This window comes from Dromiciops gliroides, chromosome 3 (assembly GCF_019393635.1).
Source record: "Dromiciops gliroides isolate mDroGli1 chromosome 3, mDroGli1.pri, whole genome shotgun sequence".
Lineage (NCBI taxonomy): Eukaryota > Metazoa > Chordata > Mammalia > Microbiotheria > Microbiotheriidae > Dromiciops > Dromiciops gliroides.
Genome location: NC_057863.1, coordinates 506,414,806 through 506,427,545, shown reverse-complemented (window position 1 = coordinate 506,427,545; position 12,740 = coordinate 506,414,806). Strand labels below are relative to the sequence as shown.

The window sequence follows — 12,740 nt, the reverse complement described above, 5'->3', positions numbered from 1 at the left end:
GTTTTCTTATCCGTAAAATGAGGGAGAAAAAAGGAAATAGCTTTTTCATTTTCCTTCTGTGACTCAATCTTAGTCCTCAGCTTAGGTGTTACCTTTAGAGCCATCTGTAACTTAATCATCCATATAAGGAAAGTGGTATGCTTAGCAAACCATTATTCAGCAGAAGGATAGAGTTATCTTTAATCAATATTCCAGGCAATAGTAGTAAAACTGACTTCATTTTATCACAGTTAGACTTCTTAGCCCACTAATATGATGTTCTCTACAGGTATCCCAGTCATCTCACTCCACCAAAGACTAAGAAGTTCTCAGTAAGACTGCTTCAGAAGGTGCAGAAACCCAGACTGAGATCAAGGATGCCCAGTTACCTCTTTTCAAACACCTTTGTTCACTATTTCTTTCATTCAACCCTTTCTCAGAACTCCATCAATTTGTTCTCTTCTGGGTTTTCTCAGCTTTTCATTTCAATTGTCACCTAACTTAGGGTTAGAAAACCAATTACTTTTTCAAGGGGAAAAAAGATTGAGAGACACTGAAAAGGACATCATTTTTATCTCATCCAAGAAGCTCTCTATTCTATGCAAAATAGTAATTGTGGTGCTGGTTAGAGAATTCTGAGAGTCACTTTGATCTCCTTGAGTCTTAAAAGTATGTCAGAATCATAAGCTTTCTGTGGTCAGGAGCAGAGGTGGCCCTTACACACTGCTTAAAGTTAACACCATTCAAATCTATTGGTTCATTGGACTTGAGGGTGGTCCATGAACAGTATGTGCTGATGTCAGAGTATGGAGGGCAGACTCTCTGAGGGGAAAAGCTTTCTGGTAGGTGTAGTTTTGAGTGAGGTAATTTCCTGTAGGTAGTCAACAAAGTCATTCTACATGTCCCTTGGAATTCTTCTGACTCTGGGCTGGCCTTAGGAAAAGTCAGGCAAGGCTCTCTGGTTCAGGCCCTCAAGTGACGGCCTCTGGGATTCCCAAAACCCCATTATTTTCTCAAACTATTGAGTTGGGGAGAGAACACTAACAATGAAATACAAGAACAAGCAAAACATCACAGTTATGTTTTATTTTGAGAGTTAGAAAGTGTAAGTAGTCCACAAATTCTCAATTGTATCTCCTTGATCTGCCTTCTAGGTCAGCTGTATTTCTTATGAGATATTTCACATTTTCTTCTATTTTTCATAGTATTTTGATGATCTTATTATTTTTTAATATCTTGGAAATCTAGTATTTCATTAGTTCTAATTTTCAAGGTGTGGTTTTCTTTGGTAAAGTCTTGAATCTCTTGTTCTAAGTTACTAATTTCTTTGTTCCTCCATAACTCTCATTTCTCTTCCCAGTTCTTTTCTATTGCTGCCATTTGGCATTCTTTCTCTTTTAAAAATTCTTGCTTTAATTTTTCTATGAATTCTTGTAAGATGTGTCCAAGCTCCTGAACTCAGCCACCATTAGCTCTGTGGGAGGCCCTGCAGATTCAGAACAAACGAATTGCAAGCTAACCTTTTTTCTGGGATTCCTGCCCTGGTCATTCCACTGCAGACAGAATTCCATGCTGGGCTGCAGTCTATAACTGAGTCACAACTCTACTTCTATCAATAGAGGATCATTACTTTGGTTTACTTCTGAAACTTGTTACTTGCACAATACACAACTGGGGCCCATGCTCACAACCATTCCTTTCCGCCCTGAATCCATGATTGATAAGTGTGTAGTGAACAACAGAGCTGCTATCTGGCACCTGTTGCTATCCTCCTACTGCTATTTCAAGCATCCCTTGGGATCTCTTTCTTCCTTCATTCCCTGCCTCTTTTTGTTTGTTCTTTCTTTCTTTAGATTCCAAGCTCCTTGAGGAGCTTACAATAATCTTTGTATTAATTATATTTCCAGGACTTAGTATAGTGCCTGACACATAATAGGTGCTTAATAAATGTTCATTGGATTTGATGTATTGGGGATTTTTGCTCTAGTATTTAGTCTTAGCCTTCTTTCTCTTTCTGGACACTGGGATGCTCTGCATGTGCTGCACTCCTGGCAAGACCCTGTCCATAGTGTTCATAAGAATATATGAATCACCTGGGTTTGATGTAGGTACCTTATTATCCAAAAGTATTTTTATGAAACCCTGCGTTAATAGGAGCAAAATGTCCTTCAACTGAACTCCAAACTGAACCCAGATAGCTAGCTGATAAAAGTCTTGCTGACTTCTTTTCCCTAAGGACATCAAGTCCCTATTTTATGGGGACATCTCAGCATCCTCATCCTTGCTAAACTCTTTTTTGGAATCCTGTAATCTTACCATGATGCCTCTGTTACACCCATTCTTGTTACAGTATTTGCTTTTGGGTTGATCTGTAATTGACAATGCCCTGTAACCCATGGACAAAAAAACCCATAGATACCCTCAGAAATGGGGAGTCCCCCTGAGCTCTCTTCTTAGGAGGGGAGTCTCGACATGATCATGTGTTATATTTCTTCTTGGGACAAAATATTAAATTGATATTATGGTGTGTTTTTCTGTCTGTCTCTGATCTGGTTTGTCTTATAGGAGATATTAAATTTTCTGATTTGGTTCTTAACTATATTCTCTGATCTGGTTATTATATTTGTAGGAGGACAGGTATGGGAACAAATTGTAGGAGATATTATAAGATATTATAATTTCACTGATCTGTTTATTAATTTTGTAGGAGAGATTAAAGATTATTTATCTGATCTGTTTATAGGAGACAGGCAGATACAAAAACTATATTTTAATTTTCAACAATAGTGATCGAAGACTACTTTGTCTCTCTATGATGCCCTTGGTGGTGTGAGATTCAAAATTGGATATACGAGCATTAAACTCCCCCTTTTAACTTTTCATATATATATATATATATATATATATATATATATATATATATATATATATATACATAGGACCACTAAGAAAAAGAAGTCTCTGAGCTTTAATCTGTGAGGGATTAGTTTTTATTGCTTGGAAATTAATTAGACAACAAAAGGTGATACCAATTAGGGAAATAGGGAAATAGAAATACAAATGAATAATCTTAGATCTAAGATTAGTCTATTTTCCTTTATAAAAATCACCAAATCCCAAACTGCCTGCCAGGCCAAGAACCAGCACACTCAGAGCCGAACACCAACCACGTGTTTCCTCTCACCCACGTGTGCCCCCACAGCTAAGTTTAAAAGCCAGAGACAGCAAACTTCTGTTCCTCCCTCAGTTTTAAGCTGGCCTCCCGGAAGTTCGTTGTGGTCTCCTCCCCAAAAGGGAGGTCCTTCAAAAGCCGGTTCTATAGCATACGCTCAACTCTCAAATGATTCTGCTAAAACTTCCGATATATATATCTTTACCACAAATAATTTTTTTTTTTACCACATTGGGAAAAAATACTATATGTGATTTTTTTTTTTACTTTACCAATCAGAATTTTTAATTTGTTCAATTTTCTAGATACTTGAGGAAGAGGTTTAGTGGGGATCTGGGTTGTATTGCTGTCTTTCACTTCCTCATTTTGCTAACCACTTTTCCTCTTTCCTGTTAAGTTCTATAACAATCAGAAAAATTATTTTTAAAAATTAATATCAAAGCAATTGTCTTCTCAATTTACCCTCCACAAGGGAGGACTATAACAATATTAATTTTAAAGAATGTTTCAATTTTGGTTTTATTATAAGTTTCATGTGTAACAACTAAGATTCTGAATTCCCTTAGACATGTTTTTGAGAACTTTCATTGTTTGATTTGATTATTGACAAAGCTATTTTAAAGTTGTGTTAAGTCCAATTTTGTAGGAAATTTTCCTGTCTGATTACCAGCATCCACACATCAACCCCTGAAAAGACTTCCATTCCATGACTACACCCAGAGGACATCTGAGAAAAGACTTTCAGAGACTTTAAATGAACAGTTTTGGTTTTTTGTTTTTCCTTCTGTTATTATATACACTATCTATAACATGTATTCTCTGCAGAGGCCCTCCCTTTGCAGGCCAATGTTAAAGCACCAGTTCATGAGGACAAAAAACTGCCCCTCTGGACAAAACTTTCCTCTCTCCTTTTTCTATATTGTTATTAACATATTGTTAGTTAGCATAGGGTATTATATTCTGTTATTTTTGACTGTTTCATCAAGGAAACACTCCATTTCTTGAAGAAACAAAGCGGGGACTACAACGGTTGGAATGACACCACCTGCTGGAGACTTACTGTAGGAAAGCTCCACCATGAGGAGAAGGTCTCTGAGGGCAAGACCATGCATCTTTTCTTTGGCATCAGGAAGAGACGTTTGCTTGTGGGAGGAAGAAGGGGGAGGCTGGCACCCTGACTCGCTCTTTTTCCTGTGGAATCTGGTGGAGAGCGGAGCTAGGAATGATCTCTCCCTTTAATAGATAGAAAAATCTAGGCCTTTCTCTCTCTCTTCACCAAATTCGTATTCTTAATAAATGCTTAAAAGTCTAACTCTTGCTAAAGCTTATAATTTATTGGCGACCACTCATTAGATATTTTAGACAGACTAGCTAGAATTTTAGCCTTAACAGTTCATGTAGGCTCAAAAATTATCCTCAACTCTTTACTCAGCCCTAATGTACAATCTGTTGTTTTTACTTTCATGAAGTCTCTTGGATCCCCTTCTCCCTACTCAGACCTTCATCATCTCTTATTTGGGTGATTTCAATAATCTTTTAATTAGACCTTCAGCCTCAAGTCTCTACCCATTTCAGTTCATCATCTGCTCAGCTGCCAAGGTGATTTTTCTAAAAATGATTACATGCCTTTAATTAATAAAACCTACCAACTCCTTATTATGGTTTGGGTCAAATATAAAGTCTTCCATTTGACATTTGAAGCCCTTCACAGCTTGTATCTTTCAATCTTTCTACTCTCCTTACACTTTATTCCCTTCATTCACTCTGTGAGCCAACTATACTGTCCTACTTGGTATTCCAAAAGCAGATTACTTCATCTCTCACATTCATGCCTTTCCACTGACTGTCATTTTCCTGGTGTGCTTAGAATTTTCTTCTTGAGTTCTTCCTTTTTGTTCCCTTGACTTCCTTCAAGAATTAGCTTCAGTGACTTTTGCTTGAGCTCTTTGCCAGTCCTGCAAGCTGCTAGTGCCTTCCCTTCTAATATTAGGTTCCATTTATAGACGTTAATGTTACACTTGTGTCATGAGTTTCTTGAAGACAGGGATTCTTTTTGTCCATCTTCATCCTTAGTGCCTAATACAGTACTTGGTACATACTAATCACTTAAGAAATGCTTGTAGATTGAATAAATGAAATCCATGCCCTTGTAAAGGGAGAGATGATAGACAGTTCAGCTTATGTCCTTCATCAACACCTAGGGACATATGTGGGAGCTACATTCAGGAGCATGATTTTTCTTGTTTGAGGTATGTTTACTTATACAAAGATTTGTGTCATAGTGAGCCAAATATCCTGCTCTTTAATTCCCTAAATTTAAAAAAAAAATTCTCTCATTTTTTTCTTTCTTTTAAATTTGAGTACATAATTATTAATATCAAGTCTCTGGATTTGGGGAAAGTTTTTCATTCTTTTACATTTCACATTATTTTAAAGCTCATCTTTGATAAAGACAATTTACCGAGAACTGACTGATCCTTACCTATTCCCTATTCTCAGGTCAATGAATTGTCTGGGGCTAACTAATCTTTGCCAATTCCAGACTCTTGATTGTCTTAAGGATCTCCCCCAAACAAACTATTCCCTCCCAAAGATTTTCCACCTTACTCCCTGGACTCTGGGTTATTATATAAAAGGGTCCATTTACATTAAGTAGTTTCTATTTAGAGTTAATTAGCTTCTATACTTAACAGGGCAGTCTTATAGTTCCCTTTGTTAAAGGTTCATTTACATTAAGTAGTTAAGTAATTTCTATACTCAAGAGCAGTCTTATAGTTCCCTTGTTTCTGTTACCCCATATAAACCTTGTCTTTAGTCCCCATCTTTGGGTATACCTAGCATTTTTGCTTTGCAATACTCCAAGTTATAGCTCCTTTGCCCAAATTAAAGACCTTATTTCTCCTATACTGATTGTTTCATTAATTTTCAGGTTAACATACAATCTTTTTTATTATTATTATAATTTAAGGAGATAGGAGTCTACTTTCCAGACTTTGACTCTTTAATGGATAACCTTCTTATTGTGACCTAGTACTGCTACAAAAGCATCTTCAGAAATGTATTGGTCCACTACTAGAACTCATTGTCAAAGATATTAGCACAGCATGATTAAAGGAAAATATCAGAAGATTTTTCTAGGGCATTCTGCCAGGAAATGGGATCTATCAATAGATTAATTATAGAATCATAGATTTAGGGCTAACAGGAACCATTGTAGTCCAACTTCTTAATTTTATAGGTAAGGAAAATAAGGCCTAAGAAAGCTCAAGATATTTTCCCAATGTGACACAGGTAATATGTAGCAAATGATTTCTCACAAAATTCTATGACACAATAAAGCAGGAGTTAGTGATTTCTTTTGTGTCATAGACCCCTTTGGCAATCTGGTGAAGCCTAGGAACTTCTTATCTGAAAGAGAAATGATAGTGCTTTAAAATACACAAATTAAAAATAAATATGACAATACAATCATAGATTAGGGCTTCAAAAGGCCATAAAAATTCACATAGTTCAACTTTTACATTTTTTTTTTGCAGGGCATTGAGGATTAAGTGACTTGCCCAGGGTCACAAAGTTAGTAAGTGTCAAGTGTCTGAGGTCACATTTGAACTCAGATCCTCCTGAATCCAGGGCTGGTGCTTTATCCACTGTTCTACCTAGCTGCCCCCTCAACTTTTACATTTAAGATGAAACTGTGGCCCAGAGAAGGTAAATGACTTGCTCAATGTCACATAGTTATTAAATGTCAAGCAGGATGTGAGTCCCAGTCCTAAGATTCCAGAGTCAGTGCTCTTTCATCCATTCTATCTAATATTCATTAGTTTAATAGGGATTATAAAGACCTTATACATTTTTTAAAAAATACTAAAAGCTACAATTCAAATCCATTTCCGCTGCTTCTACTCCAATGTTCTTTCCATTAGATTGACTAGGGGAGCTGGAATAATTCTTTTTGAATCCAACAATATTATATATTTTGTTGTTTTTGTTCAGTAACTTTAGTTGTGTCTGACTCTCTATGACCCCATTTTGGGGTTTTCTTGGCTAGAATGATTTGCCATTTTCTTCTCCAGTTCATTTTATATGATTATTATCATGATGTTGGATGAAAGAAGATCAAAAAGTAGACAATTAAGAACTACAAATAAGAAAACATCACTTTGCTGAAAGGTACCATAGACAATAAATCAATCTCTATACTATATGTGTGTGTGCAACAAAATTTATAGTATCTAAATGGTTAAAGGAAAAGTTAAATGGGTTATAGGAAGAATTAGCAACATGAAAATAAGACCTTAATTTACTCGTCTCAGACCTAGAAAAATCTAACCCAAAACAAGGAAAAAGTGATGGGCCTTCATAAAATTTTAGAAGACCTAGATATGATGGATCGCTACAGAATATTGAATTAAAATAGAATGTATATCACATATATGCATATGTACATTTAGATATACACACATGTGCATATGGATGGATATTTATATATAAAATCTATCTATCTATCTATCTATCTATCTATCTATATACACACACACACACACACACATATACATATAATATTAGCTGTGCACGGGACCTTTACAGATAATTATCCACATACATTTTAGGGCATAAAATCTTTACAAATGCTGAAAAGTCAAAATATTAAACATTACTTTTATAGACTATAATGTAATAAACATATTTAATAAAAGGCTTTTGAAGAAACAATTAAAATCAATTAGAATAAATAATGTTATCCTAAAAATGGGTGGCTCAAAAATAAATTATAGAAACAATAAAGAATTTAATTAGAGATAATTACAACAATGACACATAATGCCACAATTTTTACAATATAGTCAAAGCAAATCCTTAGGGGAAAACTTATTTCTCTAAACACTATCATAAGTAATAACAACAACATTTATATAAAGCCTACTATGTACTAGGCAAAGTGCTAGCATTTTACAAATATTATCTCATTTGATCCTCATAGCAATCCTTAGAAATAAACAACAGAAAGAGCCTGCAAATAAAAACAAACAAACTGGGAAACCAATGAATTATCTCCCTTCGAATTAAATATGAAAATTTAAATCCTGAACATAAAAGAAAAGATTAGCTAAATTGAAAATAAAAATCTTCAGATAACTAAATAAAACAAAAAGCTTAGACAATAAAATAAATAAACCATTAACTAACATAATTATTTAAAAAGAAAAAAAACTAAATTAATGATATGAAAAATGAAAAAGATCAATTCATAACCAGTGAGGATTTTTTTTTAATTAGGAACTATTTTGCCCAAATGTATACTGTAAATTGACAATTTAAATCAAAAGTTAAATATTTACAAAATCTTAAATGCCCAGATTAACAGAACAAGAAATAAAAGACAACTCATTTTTAGGGCAAAAAACAGATTGTGTCATAAATAGATTCCCTATGGGAAAAATACCCTAGGACCCAATGCATGTACAAGTAAATTTTAGATAACATTTAATTTAAAAATATGGTATTGATATCCATACTGAGGAAAGCTGAGAGAGAGAGAGAGAAGCAACAGATTAATATCCCTAATGAATAGCGATGCAAAAATTTAAATAAAATATTAATCAGGAGAGTGCTACAACACATCACAAAGATTATACACCATGATGAAATAAGATTTATACCAATAATTCAAATTTGTTTCAATGAACATAGTTGACCACATAACAAGTCATAAGATAGTATCAAAAGATACAAAGAAAGGTTTTGATAAGATACAAGAACTATTCCTTTATAAAATATTACATAATATAGGAATAAAATAGATCTTTCCTTAACCTAATAAGTATCTATGTAACATAAAATAAGGCAGTATTATCCATAATGGGTATAAAATAGAGGTCTTTCCAATAAGATAAGGGATAAAGCAGGAATGCCCATTAAAACAAAAGACTGTGACAACTCTAACAGTGTTTGTAATGAGTAGTTCCAGAAAACAGGAAGATAGAATTTGTGTGCATCTTTCTTCCTTTCGCTTTTAAAGAATGCTCATATCTTTACACCATGAGTATAGCAAAAAGTCTTCCTTTGATATCCTGATTTTCCCATAAATATAAAATTACTTTTGGTTATTTCAAGGGATCATCTGCTCAGTTCAATAACTACCTCCTCTCTATGTAGCAGCCAGAAACCCCCTCCCTCCAATGTATAAGATAAGATTTGGGGTTAGACTGGAACTTAAATATTACCTACTTGATTTTATAGATGAGGAAACAGGATCAAAGAGGTTAAGTTTCTTGTTCATAGTGATACAGTTTGAAAGTGGCCAAGCTGGGATTTTAATCCAGCACTCTTTCCTCTGAACTATATTGTCTTTCTGTTCAAATTTTGTGCAACAGGGGAGCTATATTTAAGTAATTTTAGCAGCAAGATCTGGCTCAATTCATGTTACATGTGCCTGAGAAGAGATTCCCCCACTATTTTCTTCCTTGAGATAGGAGCTATATGATTGTTCTCCTCTTCATATGCCATAGATTCGAGTAGTGTATTTCTGCATAACCTAATCCCTATTTAGTTCTAGTAAACTTACAGTAAAAGTTATGTAATAGGGGGCATCTAGGTAGTGAAGTGGATAAAGCACTGGCCCTGGATTCAGGAGTACCTGAGTTCAAATCCGGCCTCAGATACTTGACACTTATTAGCTGTGTGACCCATGGCATGTCACAACCCCCATTACCCCCCCCCCAAAAAAAGTTATGTAAGAGAACTTATCAGAAATTATTTGGATATTTAAAAAATCCTGATCAGGAAGAAAAAACACAAAGGGTGCACAAAGGTACCTCTGGATTGCTGTGAATCTTAAGGTTATAAGACCAAAAGAATGCCATAGTTGACAAATGACTAAGGATCATGGGTGACTAAGAGCCTCAGTGCCCATTTCTGTGGTACAAGTACATTCAACAAGTGGGGGGAATAGAGGGCTATAAATATTGTTAGTGTTTCCAATGGGATTCCTACTAAAGAACATAGGAAGGTGATTGAAACTCCTGGTCAACAAGGTATGAAAGAGGAAATTTGAGACCCAAGCTAAGAGTCAATCTACCTAGAATGTGGAAATTGTAGCAAATCTAGAGCTGATAAAATAGAATTACAAAATGATTTTGTGTAGGGTGCCGTTATAGCTGTACAACAGTTTGATTCTTAAAATATCAACAGCCTTTCAGACCCAATGAACAAGATGTAGATTACTACCTATGAGTAGAAGAAATCATTATCATTCCTCCACATAAATGCATTGCAGTGTTGATAGAAAGAGTAGCCAAAGATTAGAGGGAAATAATAAAAATGGGACTATGTCCACAGTGGGCATGCCAGTGAATCCCAGTGCTCCAAAAATTAACATTGCATCCTCTAATCTGTAACACTGTTACCCTAACATTTCTCATCAGAATTTTTTTCTCTCCAAGATTTTTATTAGTGCTACCTTGACATCTTTATTCCTCAGGCTATAGATCAGAGGGTTTAGCATGGGCACAAGAATAGTATAAAACACAGAGGACACTTTCCCTTGGTCCATGGAACTAACTGAAGAGGGTTGAAGGTACATGAATGCTGCTGAACCATAGAAGATAGAAACGGCAACTATGTGGGAACTACAGGTACTGAAGGCCTTAAATCTTCCTTCAGTTGATTGGATACGAAGGATGCTGGCAATTATGAACAAATAAGAACTAAGGATGGTTAGAATTGGGAAGATGATGTTAATTACACCAAAGAATAGTATGACCACTTCACAGGCATAGGTACTATAACAGGAAAGCTCTAAAAGGGGATTGAGATCGCAGAAGTAATGATTGATGATGTTGTCTTTACAGAAGAATGATCTGAGTATGCAGCCTGTCTGAGCAGTGGCAGCCACCAAGCCTATTATGCTCACTCCACCCAATAGCCATGAGCAGACCTGATAGGACATAATGACATTATATAACAGAGGGCTACAGATAGCAACATAACGGTCATATGCCATCACTGTCAACAAATGACACTCACAAACAATGAAAATGATAAAGAAATAGAGTTGAGTCATGCACTCATTGTAGGAAATGCCGTTCTTCTCTGACATAAAGTTAACAAGCATTTTGGGAGTGATGACAGTGGAGTGACAAAGATCAATGAAGGACAAACAACTGAGTAAATAGTACATGGGTGTGTGAAGGTGGGAACTTAACCCAATCAGTGTGATCATGCCCAAGTTTCCCACAACAGTGGCCACATAGATGCACAGGAATAAGAAAAAGAGGAGCAGCTTGAGCTTTGGCTGGTCTGTTAATCCTGCGAGGATAAAGTCAGTCACTGTGGAATAATTTCTTGTGGCCATTCTCTGGATGGTATCTGTGGGGATGGGGGCAAAAAGCACATTAAAGAATGTGTTCATGATTAGCCACAGGCAGAAACAGTTCTCAAAACTGATAAAACTTATTAATTAGAACTTTCATTTTTTATTGAGTCTATGCTCCTAGACACCTAGTGCCTCTTACTACCTTACAATCCTATGGGCCATTTAAATGCAAGATAAAGCCATTACTGATTTTCCTTCCGAGCACAAGAATGGAAAGTGTCCTGGTAGGTTAGAGTATGCATCACTCAGGGAAACGGGCTGTAGGAAAAGAGAGATCCTTTCAGCAATTTTTTTAAAAATAAATTTTTATTGATTCTTTTTCAGACCATAGTTTCCCCCTTCTTCCCCCCTTCTCCCATACAAGAAAAAAGCATTTTTAAAGATAAAGAGGAAAAAAACCCACCAACAATTCTTATTTTTTTTCCAGGGCAATGAAGGTTAAATGACTTGCCCAGGGTCACACAGCTAGTAAGTGTCAAGTGTCTGAGGCCAAATTTAAACTCAGGTCCTCCTGAATCCAGAGGTGGTGTTTAATCCACTGCACCATCTAGCTGCCCCAACAATTATTTATAGTCACTCATCTCTTTCTAGTTCCTATTCATGTGGATGATGCTCTGCACAGTCACCTAGTAGTACACTATTCTGTCTGCAAATGGAAAGCAAATTCTGTTATTATAGGAACTACAGCTGTTCTCTCCATTTCAGAGACAGAATAATAACATCTTAAAGGGGTATTGTGGCTTTCCCATGTATTTCAGTGAAATTGCTGTTGGCAAAGAAGTCATCTAGTATAGATTTTACTAAACTAAGGGATTGGAGCTACTGCAATTTCTATTTTATACGTTATTTATTCTCAACCGAAATGCCTTACCAGCTCCAAATTAGTCCAGTCTAATTATGGATGAACCGGATAGAAAAGTGGTTTTTGACTAAACTCTAAAAGACCATGTCTAGGGGTTTGGAAGGACAGATCAAGGCAACTGTGTCAGATACTCACCATCCAGTACTGTATTTGATACACTTTTATCCACTTTGTCCTTGGTGATGATCTCAAGTATACATCTTCCTGCTAAGTGAATGAAAACATGGAAATCAATTTAAAAGCAGTTCTGAGAGTTTGAGGTGGAGATAATTAACTCTTGTTGTAAATTTGCATATAGAGTCCTCCACAGATGCAACAGATAAACCATAGTTTTCTTGTTGTGATAGAGATGC

The 12,740-nt window shown here is 35.7% G+C and overlaps 1 protein-coding gene across 1 annotated transcript; it reads right to left on the bottom strand.

Annotated features, from left to right (window-relative positions):
* Nucleotides 1-10,571: 10,571 nt before the first annotated feature.
* LOC122749783 (olfactory receptor 150-like) lies at nucleotides 10,572-11,525 on the bottom strand. Its single transcript, XM_043996306.1, has one exon. It carries the CDS (start codon nucleotides 11,502-11,504, stop codon nucleotides 10,572-10,574), a length of 933 nt encoding a protein of 310 aa, XP_043852241.1. The 5' UTR covers nucleotides 11,505-11,525.
* Nucleotides 11,526-12,740: the final 1,215 nt, after the last annotated feature.